Source organism: Camelus bactrianus, chromosome 25, assembly GCF_048773025.1.
Source record: "Camelus bactrianus isolate YW-2024 breed Bactrian camel chromosome 25, ASM4877302v1, whole genome shotgun sequence".
Classification (NCBI taxonomy): Eukaryota; Metazoa; Chordata; class Mammalia; order Artiodactyla; family Camelidae; genus Camelus; species Camelus bactrianus.
The window spans coordinates 31,885,624-31,901,265 of NC_133563.1; the positions used below are offsets into that span (position 1 = coordinate 31,885,624).

Consider the following 15,642-nt stretch of genomic DNA (forward strand, 5'->3'; position numbering starts at 1 on the left):
TGCTGAGTTTTTAAGGGGTCCGGGAGTCAGAAGCCTGACTTGTGGCAGGCAGCGTGGTGGGCGGCCATCACGGAACCAGCGCCCTTAGAAAAACCAGTGTGGAGGCAAGACGCACAGCATTTGTTATCTGTGACAATAATGGAAACTTGAAATAGACGGCGTGTCTACAAGAGGGGCTGGGGCTTTGATCTCTGATTCTAGAGTGAGGCTGTGAAAGAGAACAACCGTCTTGTCGTAACGTGAAAAACAGAAACAAAAACAAAGTCCTGTTATAATCAAAAAACAGTCTCAATAGGGGAAAACAGGCTTAAAGGGCTGGAGAGGTTCAGTTTCACAATAACAAAGTCGAGTTTCCTGTGGAATTTCCGTGATCGTGTTTTCATAGCGATGACACTTAAACATCACTGAGAAAATCCTGCACTGGGGCTTCTGCTTAAAGGTGAGGGCCTTTGTGGGGTCTTTTGCAGGGGACTTCACCCCCAGTGTTAGGAAAACAGACAGCAAAGCCAGCGCAAGATAGGAAGTTGGGGGTGTACTTTTGCGAGAAGGGCAGTGGGCCTAAACAAGGTCTGGTGCCGGCATCTCATCTAAGTCTTCCCTGAGCTTTGGTCCCTATGGTGAAACAAACGCGAGGTGGGAAGTTTCAGTTCGCTCATCAAGTTCAAACGTTATGGTGTACCCAGCTTGGTGGGCAGCGGAGCATTTGCATGAAGTCTGATAAGTGAGGGGTACGGAGAGGAGGAGCTTGGAGGAGGTAGACAGGATTCCTGCAGACTCAAGATAAGGAAACAAATTAAGTGAAGAAATGTGTACTGGGCACAGAAAGGAGAAATCCAGGGAGAATTTTCAGAAAAGACAATGGGCTTTGAAATCAATCAGACCTGGCTTGATTTCCGCCGCCTCTACTTAATCGTCCTGCCAGTTGGAGAGAGATTATTTTTCAACTAATCTGAGCTTGATTTCTTCATGTATCAAAAATGGGAGATATCAGAGTCAACCTCATCTGATCGGGTTAGGATTCGTGAGACATACACGCACAGTCTGCCTTAATCTGTGGCAGCTGACACCGTGTTTCTGGCCTGGGGCGGCTACCCTTCCATCCTCCAAGACCAGTTTCAGCCAGTAGTGTCGTAACTTTTGAAAAGCCTCTAGTCGTGTGAATTTGAAAATATTCTTATCTTCTGAAAAACAAACTCCATTGGGTGAGAACAGAGGATGAAATTCAAGAGACTGAATATTTGCCGATGGTTCAGCTCAAAAATGAGTCAGATCGAACAACACGTACATAACTGTAAAATAGGAAATGAGTCCCCAGAAGGAAGGGGACCGAGGCAGAACTTACTAGCCACAAGTTTTACTTGGTCAAGAGAACAGGCCCTTTTTTGCATTATTGTTCCTTAGAGCATTGTTATCATTTCTTTTAAAGTGCTGAAAACTGAGTAGATCTCATTTATAATCTATCTAGTAAAACCAGCTCTTTTTTTTTTTTTTTTTTTTTTTTTACTTCCAATGCTCCTTACAACCCTATGGAACATATATTATTTCAAGGGTGAAAAGCCCAGGCTGGGGTGTTTTAGGAATGTGCCCAGGGGAGAATGTGAAGGTTTCCAAGCCCACAGTCAGGTCACTAAGACACTTAGCTCTTTTTGGGACTTAGTTACCAGGCTCTCCCCAGTCGACACTCCACCCTTGATAGGTTGGGACCAAGGCTGATTTAAGTGGGGCTTCAGGGTTGGCACAAACATCTCAGTGCAGTTGGTGGGAGAGGCATTAACCAACCCAGCGAGTTCTGCTTCTGGTTTTGCATTTCCTTGAGTCATGCCCAAACTCAAGGCCTCCAGAGGGCCAAAGCAGGCCTCACTTTCAGTATCTTTTACAGGATGTACACACACACACACACACACACACACACACACACACACACACACCCCTGACCAATCAGACAGGGCTGAGCAGACTGGCCTGATAGAAGTTCTGTTGGTCATCACGGACCATGGCTTGTGCCTGTGGGTCCTGTATTATGGGCTGGAAAGGGAGACAGTGGCCCAGAAAGCTGTTTCCTGTTCAAAGTCTTGGCTTCTTCATCTGTCAGATGGGGCAGAGTGAGGCGGAGCAGGCCCCGAGGCTCTCAGATGCACAGCGAGGTGGAGAGACTTGCCCAAGAGCACACGACTAGTAGGTTGAGGGCCTGGCTCTGAAACCAGGTAATGCATCAGCAGAGGACGCAGACTCTGCTCTACAGAATCTGCTCTTCTGGTCACAGCCGAGTACCACCTACACTACTACTTACTTAACCACATGTTTCTTTAGGTTAATTCACTTAAAAAAAAAATCCTTAGCCCCATCCTAAGCAATGTGAAATCAGGGATTTGATGGACTTGTTATGATTTGTATGGTAGCCATTAAATGTACAAATGTCATGCATTTCAGTATGAAAGTTGAATAATCATGTTCCACCTAAAACCACCCTATATACCAGCAGTGGGGTGAGTGAGACCCGGATGGGAAACGTGGGTCTGGTCAAAGATCTGGCGTGGATTCCTGTCTGTGTATCTGTCACCAGGGCACTTGAGTGTGTCATTTAATCTGATGACCATGCTCTCCGTCACTCCAGAGAATGTCCATCCCCTCTCAGATTGCATGTGCTTCTTGAAAGTCTGTCTTCTCCAGGCATGTAATGTGGGGGTGAGGAAGGAGACTCTAGATTCAGGCCACGGGCTGCAAATCCCAGCTCTTTGGCCTCAGGCATGTAATTGAAACTTCTTGCATCTCAGTTTCCTCAACTGACAAGTGGGGGTGATAATCGTGATCACCTCCTGGCTCAGTGAGATCACCTCCTGGCTCAGTGAGAATCAGCGTTGATGCGTCAGAAGCACGTGGAATTGTGGCTGGCAACTGTCAGCACCGAGTAACTCTAATGACCCCCACTGTGCAAACAAGGACAGGGAGACACCAGGGAGACAAGCTGACTTACCTCTTAACGTGTGAGGGTGTAGCGGCAGGACTGAAGCTAGGTCTGTGGTCTGCGAGCTTTTGGGAGCTTAAGATGCACCAGGGGGTGTGTAAGAAATGAGACGGATTCCTTCCGACTAGCAGGTCTGGGGTGGGGCCTAGGGATCTGCATGTTTGATGACTTCCCAGAGGATCGGAGGCAGGTGGTCTGAGGACCCCTCACTGCAAACTGCCCCGCCCCCTGACTCTGAGACTCACCTGCCCCCTCTTCCTCCCAGAGCCCCACCCACCCCTCCTTCCCTCTGGGCAGCCCCCTTGGTGCTATGTAAATACACAGTTTAGCATTCTTTCCGCCCTTGCACAGAAAGGGGTCTGGCTTTGCATTACCACCTCTGTCTGTGAGATCTCACTTTAGGTCGGGGTGATAAGTAGGCAAGAAACGGGGAGGGGGAAAAGAACACAGCAATGTGACTGAATTTTCATTTTAAGGTGGAAATACGCTGTTCCCCGCTACTCGGAGCTCCCTGGGTCTTATTCATCTTTGTACCGCCTGTGTCTGGCCCAGAGCAGGAGTCTGAACTGTGTGTAGAATTATAGAGAAAACGAGCTGTTTGGGATGTTCTGGAAACAAGTCACGATTCTATCACTTTAAAACTTTTTTGAGGGGATGGCCATTTAGACACAGCCTAATGCAATCAGATAAACTCAAATGGAGTTTTTAAAAAAAGTGATTCCACCCACATATTTCAGGTGGCTTCTTTGTGCCCTTATTGCTGTTAGGGAGGGATTCTCTGATCTCAATTTGAGAGCCTCTCTCGTGGGAGACTGGGTGACTTACCTGAGGTCACACAGCTCCCAGGGGACAATACCAGAAGCTCAACAAGGTAATTTGCCTCTGAGACCTGCCCTATTTCCATCAAACCCTGCTACTTCTACAGGTTTTGTGATATTAGTCACTGGGAACTAGACTCATCAGGAAGGTTCTGGAAAGCTTAGTTTAGGGGAACACAAATAGGCAAATCCATATTCCAAGGCATTCAGAGACCTGGTTGGGGGAAGAATGAACTCCTGAAAGCTCAGAACACTTGTTTGTCTAGAAGCCCACAGGCTGGCCTCCGGCTGGTCAGTGGGGCTTTGAACTCTCCACCACCTTGGCTAATGTCAGAGGAAGCGCTAACTATACGTTGGCCTAAAGCAAGCCGCTCCCGCGTGACCGCCTAGGTATTTGAGACCAAGCAAGCGGGGAAGCAGGAGTGTTAGCTGAGAGGTGCTTGTTCCATGAAACCCCAGTTCTTTGCATCATTTGGATCGAGAGGCATGAATGGAACATCAGCGGCACCACCGTCTTGCCCCGTATTCAAGCAGGTGTCAGAGAAAAGAGGAAATCGAGGCAGGAGCCATCGCAAAGGAAACTTTTCGGGGTGGGGGATGGAAAAGCCACCCGCCAGTGCTTGATGTGGTTGCCTGGATTCACACACTGGGTAGACCTGGGGAATTCTCTGAGCCAGGGGGCGGGGGGTTGGGGAGACCCCTCTACCTCCTCTCTAGAGGCGACTTCCCACCCACATAGTGGAAAAAGAAAAACTTCTTTCATAATGATTTGCATTTAAAAAATAAAGGCAAATGGGCAAGTCCTCAGAGGCCCGTATTTTTATGGGGTTTGCTCAAGCATGCCGCCCTTCCACCCTGCCTCCCCCAACAGTGTGAGAGGCGACAACCCAGGACAGGTGGTGGGCGGCGCTCCTGAGCCAGCCTGGGCACGGCAGGGTCCGTTCTCTAGAAGTGGCCACCACCCGAGGACGGGATGATGCCCCGAGGAGGGGCCCGGGCCCTCTCCCGCGGGGCAGGCAGGGCCGATCTGCACAGCCACCCACGGTCCTGAGCTTTGCAGGGAAGGTAAAGGCCTCCGCGGCTCAGTGGCCTGGGGCGCACATGCTCGGCCCGCGTATCACGTGGTTCCATCTCCTTTGTCCTGGGGAGCAGTCTTGCTTCCCCCTTAGATTCGGGGGGTGGTATTGCTGAGCTAGAAAGGGGAGCGCCTGGAATTGCCAGCACCTGACTTGAGCCAGAGGAGGGCATAGGCTCCCAGCAAGGTCACTCGGGGGCATCTGAGGAGTCACGAGACTGCATGAGCTGGGTGTCTCCATCTTGGAAGTGAGAAGGCGCCTCCTTTTTAAGGGGCACAGAGGTCATGGAATGAGCGGGAGAGGCAGGGCACCGGGCTCCGTCCACACTCGTGTTGAGCTGCGCTCAGCAGACATGTGCTGGACGTCTGTGCATGTGAACTTGGCCCAGTTCGGTGCCACAGGGGACATGGGGGAATCAGGTGGGGTCACCCCTGTTAGGAGAGGGGGACCAGGCCCTGAGTGCCGTGATGTAAGGTGGGAAGCCAAAGTGTCCCCAGTCCCCCATGACTCACCCTGGAGACACTGACCTCCTGACCAGCCCCTTCCCGACGCCCTAGAGGACACACAGGTGCGCTGATAGGAAACAAAGGTGAGGTGTTCAGAGCAACCAGCACCACTGAACCCAGAGCCCGATGGGTTTACTCTCAGCCTTTGCCTTCTGCTTGCTGAAGTGTCTGTCCCTGCACCACACCCCCTGCCCAGCTCTCAAGCCATCCCCAAATGACTCTGAGCTCAGAGAGTCTGGCTCAACCAGGCATCTCTGGGAAAAGCTGGTTTTGGTCTTTTTCAATTAACCCACTGCATTGTGTCCTCCCCCAAAGACGCCTGGCCCCTGGGAGCCCACGGATGGACACAAAGATTCTTGTATTATCAGGAGATTTCCTAGGGCTAGTGGCTAGTTTCACAAAGTTACACTGAAAAAGCCCTTGCAGAGCTCTGATCATATTATATATCCATGATAATCTGATATTCCCATGACAGTATTATCTGCCCATAATAATATCACATCATGGCTGGCAGGGCATGGCAAGCCAGAGCCTAGGTTTCAGAATCAGACTGGCCGAGCTTGGAAATCTGACTGCCGATAGCTGAGGACACCAATTATATTTGCTGTGTGGGCCTCAGTTTCCCCACCTATAAAATAAAGGAATTGAACCAGCTGGTCTGGAAGGTCCATCCCCCAAATGCCAGATTCAGCATCCTTCCAGGGCACCTTTGTCAAATTTTCTTAGCGTTTAATTTTTTAACGTTTAAAGCATTAACACAAGCAAAGCCAGAGAAACAAGTAAAAGGAGCCCTATGGACCCATTGCCCTGTTTCAACAACCATCAGCCCCTCCATCGCCCCGTCTTCCCCAGAGCTGCCAGACTTACCATCTGGGCTGGGCACAGGCCTCTCGGGGGGCGCCGGGGTGGATCGCATGCTGTTCCCCATTTCTCTCTCTCCCCGGGCCGTCCAAGCCGCTCGAAGCCTACGGCGCAGGGGATCCACTCGGAGAGGCAGCCACACGCCAAGCCCTCTGGGTGGAGAATGACCCAGTTTAGAGTACATCGTGCATCATTTTTTCAGGCAGCTCGCTTCTTGAAAGGCGGGTGTTTTTATGTGGAGATGAGATTCGCGAATGTTGGTTACATTTGCGCAGCTCAACTTCTTTTATCAAGGGAATGACAGAGAAAAACCACAGAGAGGGAAGTTGCTAGCAAGTGCTGCTGGTGGAGAAAGTTTCCATTCGCCGGCACCAGCTGACACAGAGCAGCCAGCAGGGTTTGTGGGAGAGGCTGAGCGCCCTGCAGACACCCCACAGGGCCTCCCTCCTGAGCCCTGGCCCTCCACCCCCGGGCGTTCAGAACTTTTAACGCTCAGGAGTCATGTGGTCCCACGACTAAAAGGAGGTGAGAGGGTGCTTTCTGTTTCAACGTTCTCTCTTCTGTCGGAGTCTCTCAACACTCTAACCAACAGTGACAAATGAAAACCCCCTAACAATATGTTTGTTTGCTGCCTGCTTCCTGTGCTGCTCCAGCACTTGGCACCCGCTGGTACTTTTGTTTATCACAGAATCCCTGCATCCCTAACCCCGTTTTGCAGAAAGGAAACTGAGTCTCAGAGAAGGTAAAGAGTTGGTCCAAGGTCACACGGCAGGTAACCGGGGAGCTGGGATTTGAATGGCTGATGCTAAGTTTCTGGTTTGTTCCGTAATGTTCAAATTCTGCCTCTGCCCATGTAAGCTAGGTGATCTCGGACAAGTTCCTGACCTTTTTCTGCCTGTTTCAGGGAATAATAATAAAATAACATTGGGCTGTTGTTGCCATGTTAACAGGTAAGGCATGGGAAACACTTAGAACACAGCCTGGTGTAAAATCCATGTTCCTTATTGCCATTTGCAGTGTATTTTCTGGTAGTCCGTAGTGAGAAACGCTTGAATTCTGGTCCTTCAAACAAGTATTTTACAAAGGGACTTAAATGATTACAGAATAGACGTGTCCTTCCAGGCTGCTAGAAGCACAGAAAAGAAAGCCACACCCGTAGACAGAGCTATTCCTGTCTCCTGGGACAAAGAGAATTTGATGAGTTGGAATCCCCCAGCAAGGATCCAGCCCACCTAGAAACTTACATTCCACCCCGTTCTTCATCTCCAACTTGGGATCAAGGACTTACGGGTTTAACAGGGTCCAAAAGTCAGCCAGTCCAACCTCCACCCTGGCCTTAAATCCTTCCTCTATGCATTACATGTTCAGATTCTGGAAAGATCTGTGTTCTCAGAGCAAGGCCTTTTAGAGGTTGAGGAAGGTCTGCTTCACTTCCTAATTTGGTGGGGGAGGAGGGTGGGGAAGGTGGGAAACCTGGCATATTAGGAAAAAAGGAAAACCAGAATGCACGTTTTTGAAAGTTTACTTTTTTTAATATTTACATGAATAGTTTATCGCTTACAACTCAGACTAATAGACTGTAATATAACTGTGCTGTTCCCAAGGTAATTACAAGGCCTGTAAAGACTGTAAGCTCATCAGGCTCCACAGGACGTGTGGCTGGAATGGGCCACGCGCTTGAAGTTAGGCGTTTTGTCTTCTTATCCTGTTGCTCTTTGTGTCTGGAAACTGCGAGGATAGTTTAAGGGTCAGGCTCGTCCTGATGCAAGATCTGGGCCCTTCTTTCTGTATCTCGCCTCCTCCCTCCCCGGGTGCAGCCAAGGGGTGCTTTTTCCCTGGCCTGCCCCTTGCCTGGTGTAGGCACTCACAGACATGTGCTCCAAAAAAGTGCTGGAGAAACCATGCTAGTGGAAGGAAACCTCATTCCTTGCAGCTCAGCATCTCCTGTGCTGGGCCCTGAGCCGATGTCCAGAGGAAGGCCGGCCACGTGGTCCTACCCAGCTCACGGGGAACGCTGCCGCCCCTGGGGTCCCACCTTGGGTATGTCCAGGGAAGGAGCAGAGCGAGCAGACTGACTCATCTCAGGAGCTGGCGCCCTGCACGGGATGCACAGACGTCCTGAGAGCCCCTCTGTCCGGCTCCCAGCGCCCTCCTAGAGCCACAATCACCCCCAGTCCTGCAGCCCCCTCATCTGTCATCACTAAGGCCTTCAGGCTTCTAGAGAAAGCTCTCAGGAGAGGCAGAGGAGAGGCCCTGGCAGGCCTTCCATGCACAGTACCTCTGAAACGTGTGTGCTGGGCTTGCCCCCTCACTCTCCCGGGGGTCCCCACAGCACCAAACAGTGCTTCTCTGATCCTGGCAGCCTGGCCCCGGGCTTCAGGGATCAACTAGACACCAGGGCCGGTGCCCCTCACCCCCGCAGAGCGCCCACGTGGCCTGTGAACTCCCACCCTTCCTGACCTCCCAGGCCCCTTCCCTCCTACCCCCTCTTCTCCTTCTGAGCTGTTTCTAGGCAGCAGCCTCCTGCCTTCATGTCTGACCCTCATCATGACATCAGCAACTCCAGAGAAGTCGTGAGGAAAAGGTTTTGTCATCTCTCAAGGTTGTCATCTCTCAAATTCTAACTCCACCTCTCTTCCCAACAACATTATAAATCTTCTCAAGCATTTGTGTGCTATCTGGGGGTGATTCAGGGAATCCAATATAGGAAAACAAAACAAAACAAAAGACTTGAAACTTGCATTTTTCAGATGGGAAAACTGAGGTCCATTCAAGAAAAGTAACAAGCCTCGAGTCTTGAGATGAGAAAGGTGGAGCGGATGCTAGGAGCCCGGGTCTTTGTCGGACACGCGTCTCCTCTCTCCCTGTTTCTGTCTGGCAGGTGGGCGCGCGCCGAGGGCAGGGGCCTGGGTGGGGCTGTAGGCACCATGTCCCGTGCGGTTCAGAAAAACCCATCTGTCCAGCTGCCCTTGGTGGTCCGCTTACTAGCTTCCTGTCGTCTCCAGGAAGGAGGTAACTCATCTGAAAGAGGCTTTGAGTTGAGGAGTGAAAGTGTCCCCAGAGACTGAGGGCTGGAGTCTCCCTAATGAAATGGCTGAACAATCTGATTTAATCCGTGACAGTTTTATGCAGTGACTGGAGGTGGGAGAGAGGGTTTGTGAGACCTAACTGCTTCTAGAAGCAATAAGAAGAGGGCCAAAAAGAAATGAGTTAATTACCATTGGCTCTGAACAGTCTCTGTTTCTTCCTCCCTTTGTGATGTCAGGGGATCGAAACTGGTCTTTGCCTCTTCTTTCCCCCTAGTCTTTGGACCAACACTACCTTCTCTGGGGGACCTGGGACCTCAGATCTAAGTTTACTCTTCTGAAAAGTGAAATGGGCAGAAAAGGTGATCTCCAAGGAAAGAATCACTTAAGCCCTTTAATTCTAACAGTCAAGGCTTCTTGAAAATTATTAAGAGAAAAGACCCGTTATCACGTTCTTGTGAAATCCCACTGGACAGAATTCAAACCTTGTCTTTGCATCCCTCAGGATCAGGGGAAGGCAGTCCACGTGTGCTCTGTGGTCACCTGCTGGTGGCCGATCCGCAGACACTGTGGCATTTCATCTTCCAAGCCTCCCAGGAGGCAGACACACCTCTTTCACTTTCTTGGTATGGAGGTCAGCCAGTTAGCTCACCTGCCCACGTGCCCAGGTCCGGAACCCCCACAGGGCAGGGATGCAGGGACCCACCTGCCTCTCCGGATTTCAGAGCCCCTCATCCTTTCCCCAGGACCACACTGCTGTCTCCACAGGAAGCAGGGTCACGGAGGGGCTCTGGTCAGTGGATGGCTGGAGAGGTCGCAGGAATGTGGGCTGTGCCTTCTCCAGCTGATTTCTGTTTGACCAGATCAGGGAGCCTTTCCTCATGAGCTCTGCATTATCTTATACACCCAGGGGCTCTGGCTTCTCAGCACCTTCCAGTCCCTGGGCGGCAGCTCAGAACAATTCCACGCACCTTTGCCACCTTTAGCCTGTCTAAAAGCCAGGCTTGGCTGTCGGAAAGGAAGTAGCTGGAACCCCTTCATAATATGGCTCTGCGGGGGCCAGAGCTAAGGAGCCCCAGCTGAGGGCAGGTGGGTCCGGACTCTGCGGTACAACCAGGCCCTGCTGGGAAACCTTGATGGCAGTTCGAACGTGAAAACCTACTCAGGGATGCAGCCCTCCCTCTGGCCTTAGAAATCTCTTCCAGTGACAGTGAAAGCCCTTCCACACGACCTGCTTCTAAGGTGTGGAAGCGTGATGGCACGTGGGGACCTCATCCATCACATCTGGACCCCAACAGCAGCAGTGATAGTACGGCCCTCCGCCACCATGGGGGTTGATCAGCCCTCCCTCCCTGCCAGGCACCCGGCTCAGCCTTTACAGCCGTGACACCTCGGGTCACTCACAAGAGCCCCGCTCTATAGGTAAGATAAACTAAGTAACATGTTTGAGGTTAGATGACTAGCAAGAGAGAAAGCTAGGCTTCAAACCAAGTCCACCTGACTCCAAAACCCATGCTCTCAACTACCATGCAGTCCGGTGCTGCTTCCCCGCCCTCTGGTCCAGTCCCAGACTGCAATAGAAAGTGATTTTGAAAGGTCACTGAAGCAAACTTTGGGTGAAACTTTAGTCCAGAGGACATGTAGGTCTTGAGGGATCTCTTGGTTGTCAGGCGGCAGCGTTTGGAAGCCTAGGGCTGGGGATCTGGCTAGGGGAGCAGAGGGGAAGGAGAGAGAAGCCAGTTAAGGCTTGCTTAGGTTCACTTGTCACGGCCACTCTTAGGTGGCCCGGAGTGGTCAGAAGGACAGGAGTGAATTATGTCGAATGTTCTCCAGCATGTCATAGCATTGTTTTAAAGAACTATTAATGTTTAATGCTATGGGTAAAAAAAAAAAAAAAAAAGGAAGAAAAACTAGCCATGCTCATATTGTCTCAGTTTATAAAACTTTAATGTGCATGTGCATATATGTAGAAAAATGTTAAAGGAAATTCTTTCCAAGGTGTTTCCAAGGGCTCTCTCTGAGCAGTGATTTTGTAGATGAATTTATCAATTTCATCTTTATACCTTCCTAAAATCTCCCAATTCTCCCACGTGCCTGAATTGCTTTCATAATCAGAAGCAGAACTAGGGAAGAATGAGGGGGATTTAAAAAGTGTTTTTTTCTAAGCAGGCAAGCCTGAGTTCAGATTCCAGGTCACAGTCTACTGGCTGTGTGTCCTTTGGCAAGTTACTGTAATTCTCTGAGCCTCAGTTTCCGAATCCAGAAATCTCAGATAAGAATACATGCCCTGAGGGGTTGTTTTGAGGATTAAATTAAAGTGATATCTAAGGCAGAGATAAGTCTGATAAAATGCGAGAGCTAAAAATTAACCCACACTGGATCCCTTGCGTGTACTGGGTAGCCAGCTAAGTCACCTTGCAAGCTTGAGCAGTCCTTCCCCTCCTTGGGTCTCAGGTCCTCAAGTATGATGGGGGAAAGGGTTGGGTCAGACAATGGCTCATGGTCCTTTTGCCTCAACTATCCTATTCCCCTACCTGGGTGACTGGTACTCGGTACCCACCCAGCTGACTTGGGACTTGCTTCGAGTTGCCTATGGTCTGACATTCTGCACTAGGAGCAGTGAGAGCTGGGACAGGGGCTGAACATCGGTTGGTTCCCCAGCCAAGGATCTCGCAGGATTTCCGGGGGGCACCCCACCACATCCTGACCTTGTTCAACAGGTGCGCCTGCCTTGTGACCCACATTGTTCCCCGCTCTCTTCTCCAGGCAGGTGCAGCCACAGGCCTGTCCTCCTTGCCCCCAGTCCTGTCTTGCTCTCCTTGTCCTACACAGTGGAGGAGACTACGGTCGGGCGGGGGCTTGTGGGGCACTGGCCGGCCAGGACCTGCGGAGAGCAAGCAGCTCCCCAGAAACTGACACATTGTAACTGATGGTACTTCAATTAAAAAAAAAAAAAAACCAAAAAGAAAAGGCTCAGAGAGGGCAAGCAATCGGCTCAAAGCCACTCAGTAAGTTTGGATAAGAGTTCTGACTCCCTGTCCAGCACTCTGTCCAGCACTCTGTCCAGCACAGAGAGACATTGCCCACTTGTCAAGACTGACCCTTGTGTCCACAAGCCTGTGTTCTGGCCCCTTCCATCCTTGGGTGCCCAGGGGGATCTCATATACCCTCAGGCTAACAGGGAGCCTCCGCTCCATCCTAAGACCAGGATGGAGGCATTCTGCAAAACATTTTATGGTCATTTTAAGATGTCATAGAAAGAAGCCAGATTTGGGACGAGTTGGTACTGGGGCAAATTTCAGTTTCACCCCTTAGGAAGCCAGTAAACTTCTTTCCATTTTTGTTTGTTTGTTTTTGTTTTTAAAATGAGCATAACCATATATTCCTTGCTGGGTTTTCACAAGTAAGGATTAGAAAATCGGTGTGAGAGACATGTGCCGTCATTTGTGTGACTGAGGAAACCGAGACCAGAGCATTGAAGTAACTTGTCCGAGGTCACCGAGCTACTTAGAAGTGGAGGCAGGATTTGAATCTAGCCGTTTGGATCCAGAGCCCAGCTCTTAACTCTGCTCTGGGGCATAAGGAAGAGGATGGAGGATGACATAAAGCTGCATCGACCCTTTCTTTATGATCAGATCACGGTGCTACTCTTTTGTGTGCCGCAGGGTCAGGGACATCACAGGTACCCCGCAGATGGACCCACAGGTGTATTGATAGAGTAGCATACCGGGAAGTGGGTCCTGACTCCCTGGGTGCTTGGAAGTTTTATTCAGAGGTTGTGAGTTTTAAGCTGATTTTTCCATGTGACTTGGAGGCCATGGGAGTGGGAAGGAGCGGGGGGAGACGCACATCTGTACTTGAGAAGGAGCGTGGCTGCCTCCCAGGGCTAACGTGAGAACTGAATGGAAAGACCTCACTGACAACTGGCTCCCCTCCTCCCCCTGTCCTGGGCTCTGTTCTCAGAATGGCACACACCACAATTCGTCATCGTGTACTTGCTTCCTTAAGCGTGTGTTGCTGTTGTAGACTCCCTGAGCACACGGTCCATGCTGATCACATCCTCAATGAAAAATCATCGCCTAGCAGGTGCCTGGCCTATAGTAAGCGCTCACTGAATTTGATTGAGTGGGGAAGGTATTGTCTACAAAGTACCCAGCACAGTGCGGGCAGGAGGGGCTGTGCCTGCAGGGGCAGCCTGACCCTCTCACGGTGGTCCTTTTCCCCTCAGGACAACCCGGGGGACAACTCCTACTGTCTTCTGAAGCTCCTTAGTCTCCCCACCTTTCCTCCCCCGACACCCCCCAAGTCCTCCCGCCGTGGTCCCAGCTGCCTGGGTGATGCCAAGGAGGGAAGTGTGACTTTGCAAAGCTGTTTGACAACAAAAGTGAGCCACTCAGAGGCCCCACAGTTTCTGTCTGCAGCTCGAGTTACCGGAATGAAATGAGCCCCCTCCCTTGGTGGTTCTCAGATGGGAGGAAGTGGTTCAGACCCAATGTACTTATTTCCTTTGGAACTCTTGGGGAGGAGGGAGAGGGGGAAGTCAGACACATGGGTGTGGCCTCAGTGCATATTTATTACGGGAAAGGATAGATGGATGGATGGATGGATGGATGGGTGGGTGGATATATGTACTAACAGAGCCTTCAGTTTGCTGACAAGAACCAAATGGTCTGGCCTGACATGCTGGAAAATTTTAATGAGAATTTTAAGCTCCAGCTTCTCTCAGAGCAGGGGGAAATAAATTCTTGCTGAATGTCAAACAAAAAAATTAAAAACCAGCAGCAGCTATTAATGCAGGAAGCTGACTGGGGTTTACCAGAATGAATAATTCCTAAGTCTTTAAGAAAGACACACTCCCCTTGGAAATACATCACCAGCTCTCAAAACTCAGAGTGGGGACATTTTTTTCTCTATTAGGAAAATGATTTCGGTTTGCCGTAATACAAACCTACTCTTATCTGTTTCACTTACATGTGATGGAGGAACACGCAGAGATAAGCATTCAGAAAAATTGAGAATCCTGGTCATCAGCTGTGCAGTTTGATGTGTCCTATTTAACACTATGTGTTACTGTTTACTGCCTAGAAATAGACCAGTAACTCGGTGTACTTTAATTGTCTGGGTTGGGAATGATAGCAAGTAGGTACTACTTAGCATTTAGCCTCTACTACATATTGCATATAATTTAAACTTCTTACAAACACACAAGGAAACTGGTCTTCTTTTTATGATGAAGAAACTACCTCTCAGAGAAGCAAAGTGACTTGCCCAGAGTCACACAGCGCATTGGCCACTGACCCAGAGTGCTGGCTCAGGTGTAGCTGATTAAAACAATGGGTGTCCCTGGTCTTTCTTCCCTGATTCTAGATCTGTTGAAAATGCAGAAACCTAAATAGGTTGCAGTCTGTCTGTTCCATAGGGTTTTTTTTTTTTTTTTTACTATTATTAATATAATATTTTTCAGAGCATATTAAGCACTCTTGAATAGTATTTTTTCCTAGTATTTTTCAACCGGAGAATATGGATTGCAACAGATTTGGCCAGAACTTTGACTTGGGCTCACCCCAGCCCAAGTTTTCAAAAGACCACTGCCCAGTTTCTAGCATCTCACAGCAAACTGCAGAATGACAATTTGCAGACCATTGGGTGCATTTCCCCTGAAACAATGAGCACTGCTTTAAATACACATGTCTGTCCTTCCCACACTTGCTGTCACTAAGGCTCTTCCTCCCCCACCCCTCAGCCCCTGGAGGCCTAGGGCCTCTCACCAGCTGTGTGACTTGGCCGAATCACTTAACCTCTCTGACCATTGTTGTCTCATTTGTGGAAAGCAAACAATAGTCATCATCTTAACAGGATTGTTCTGAGGACTGCACTGCAGGGAAATAACTTTTCATGCAACACTCCTCCCCAACCATTCATCATGGTAGACGCCATCCCTTCCCACCACATGCATGACCCCGATTCAGGACATTCTAAGGCCAAAACCCAGGTCATTTCCCTGCTAACTGGCTCTCTGGACACATAAGAACCTCAAAGGATGTGGAGCGTGCCATCTTCCTTAGGGAATTCTAGTTCTCCAAAAGCTCTTCTCATTCTAGCATTTTGTTTTCAGGTTTTATATGTCTGTCATGTTTGCCTTTCCTTGATTCCTACTCCTGCCCGTCACACGTCCCACCTTCTTGGATTACAGTTGTTTATTGTCATCGATTCTCGTTGGCATCTTCCCAGAGAAGGTCCACACACCCAGCTCCTGGGAGCACCATCATGGTCCGTCCGCCAGCCTGGGCTCCGTGCACCCTTAGATGTTATGACCTACACTGATCGCACTTACGGAGTCCGTACTGCGTGTCTGAAACTGGCCTGGGCACTTTGCATATGTTAGCTCCT

General features: G+C 50.0%; 2 protein-coding genes across 3 annotated transcripts in view; one reads left to right on the forward strand and one right to left on the reverse strand.

The window, feature by feature from the left end:
* TG (thyroglobulin) overlaps positions 1–15,642 on the forward strand; it is a 203,497-nt gene that overhangs the window by 135,588 nt on the left and 52,267 nt on the right. The gene's annotated exons all lie outside the window — the stretch shown is intronic.
* Positions 1–15,642, reverse strand: part of SLA (Src like adaptor) — a 31,256-nt gene that overhangs the window by 14,994 nt on the left and 620 nt on the right. Inside the window, exon 2 of one of the 2 annotated variants that reach the window (XM_010972667.3) lies at positions 6,233–6,378. In XM_010972667.3, the coding sequence (XP_010970969.1) occupies positions 6,233–6,293 (61 nt within the window). In that variant the 5' untranslated portion in view covers positions 6,294–6,378. Of the gene's footprint in view, positions 1–6,232; positions 6,698–15,642 lie in introns of those variants that run through there. The other variant, XM_045508438.2, reaches the window with a different exon arrangement.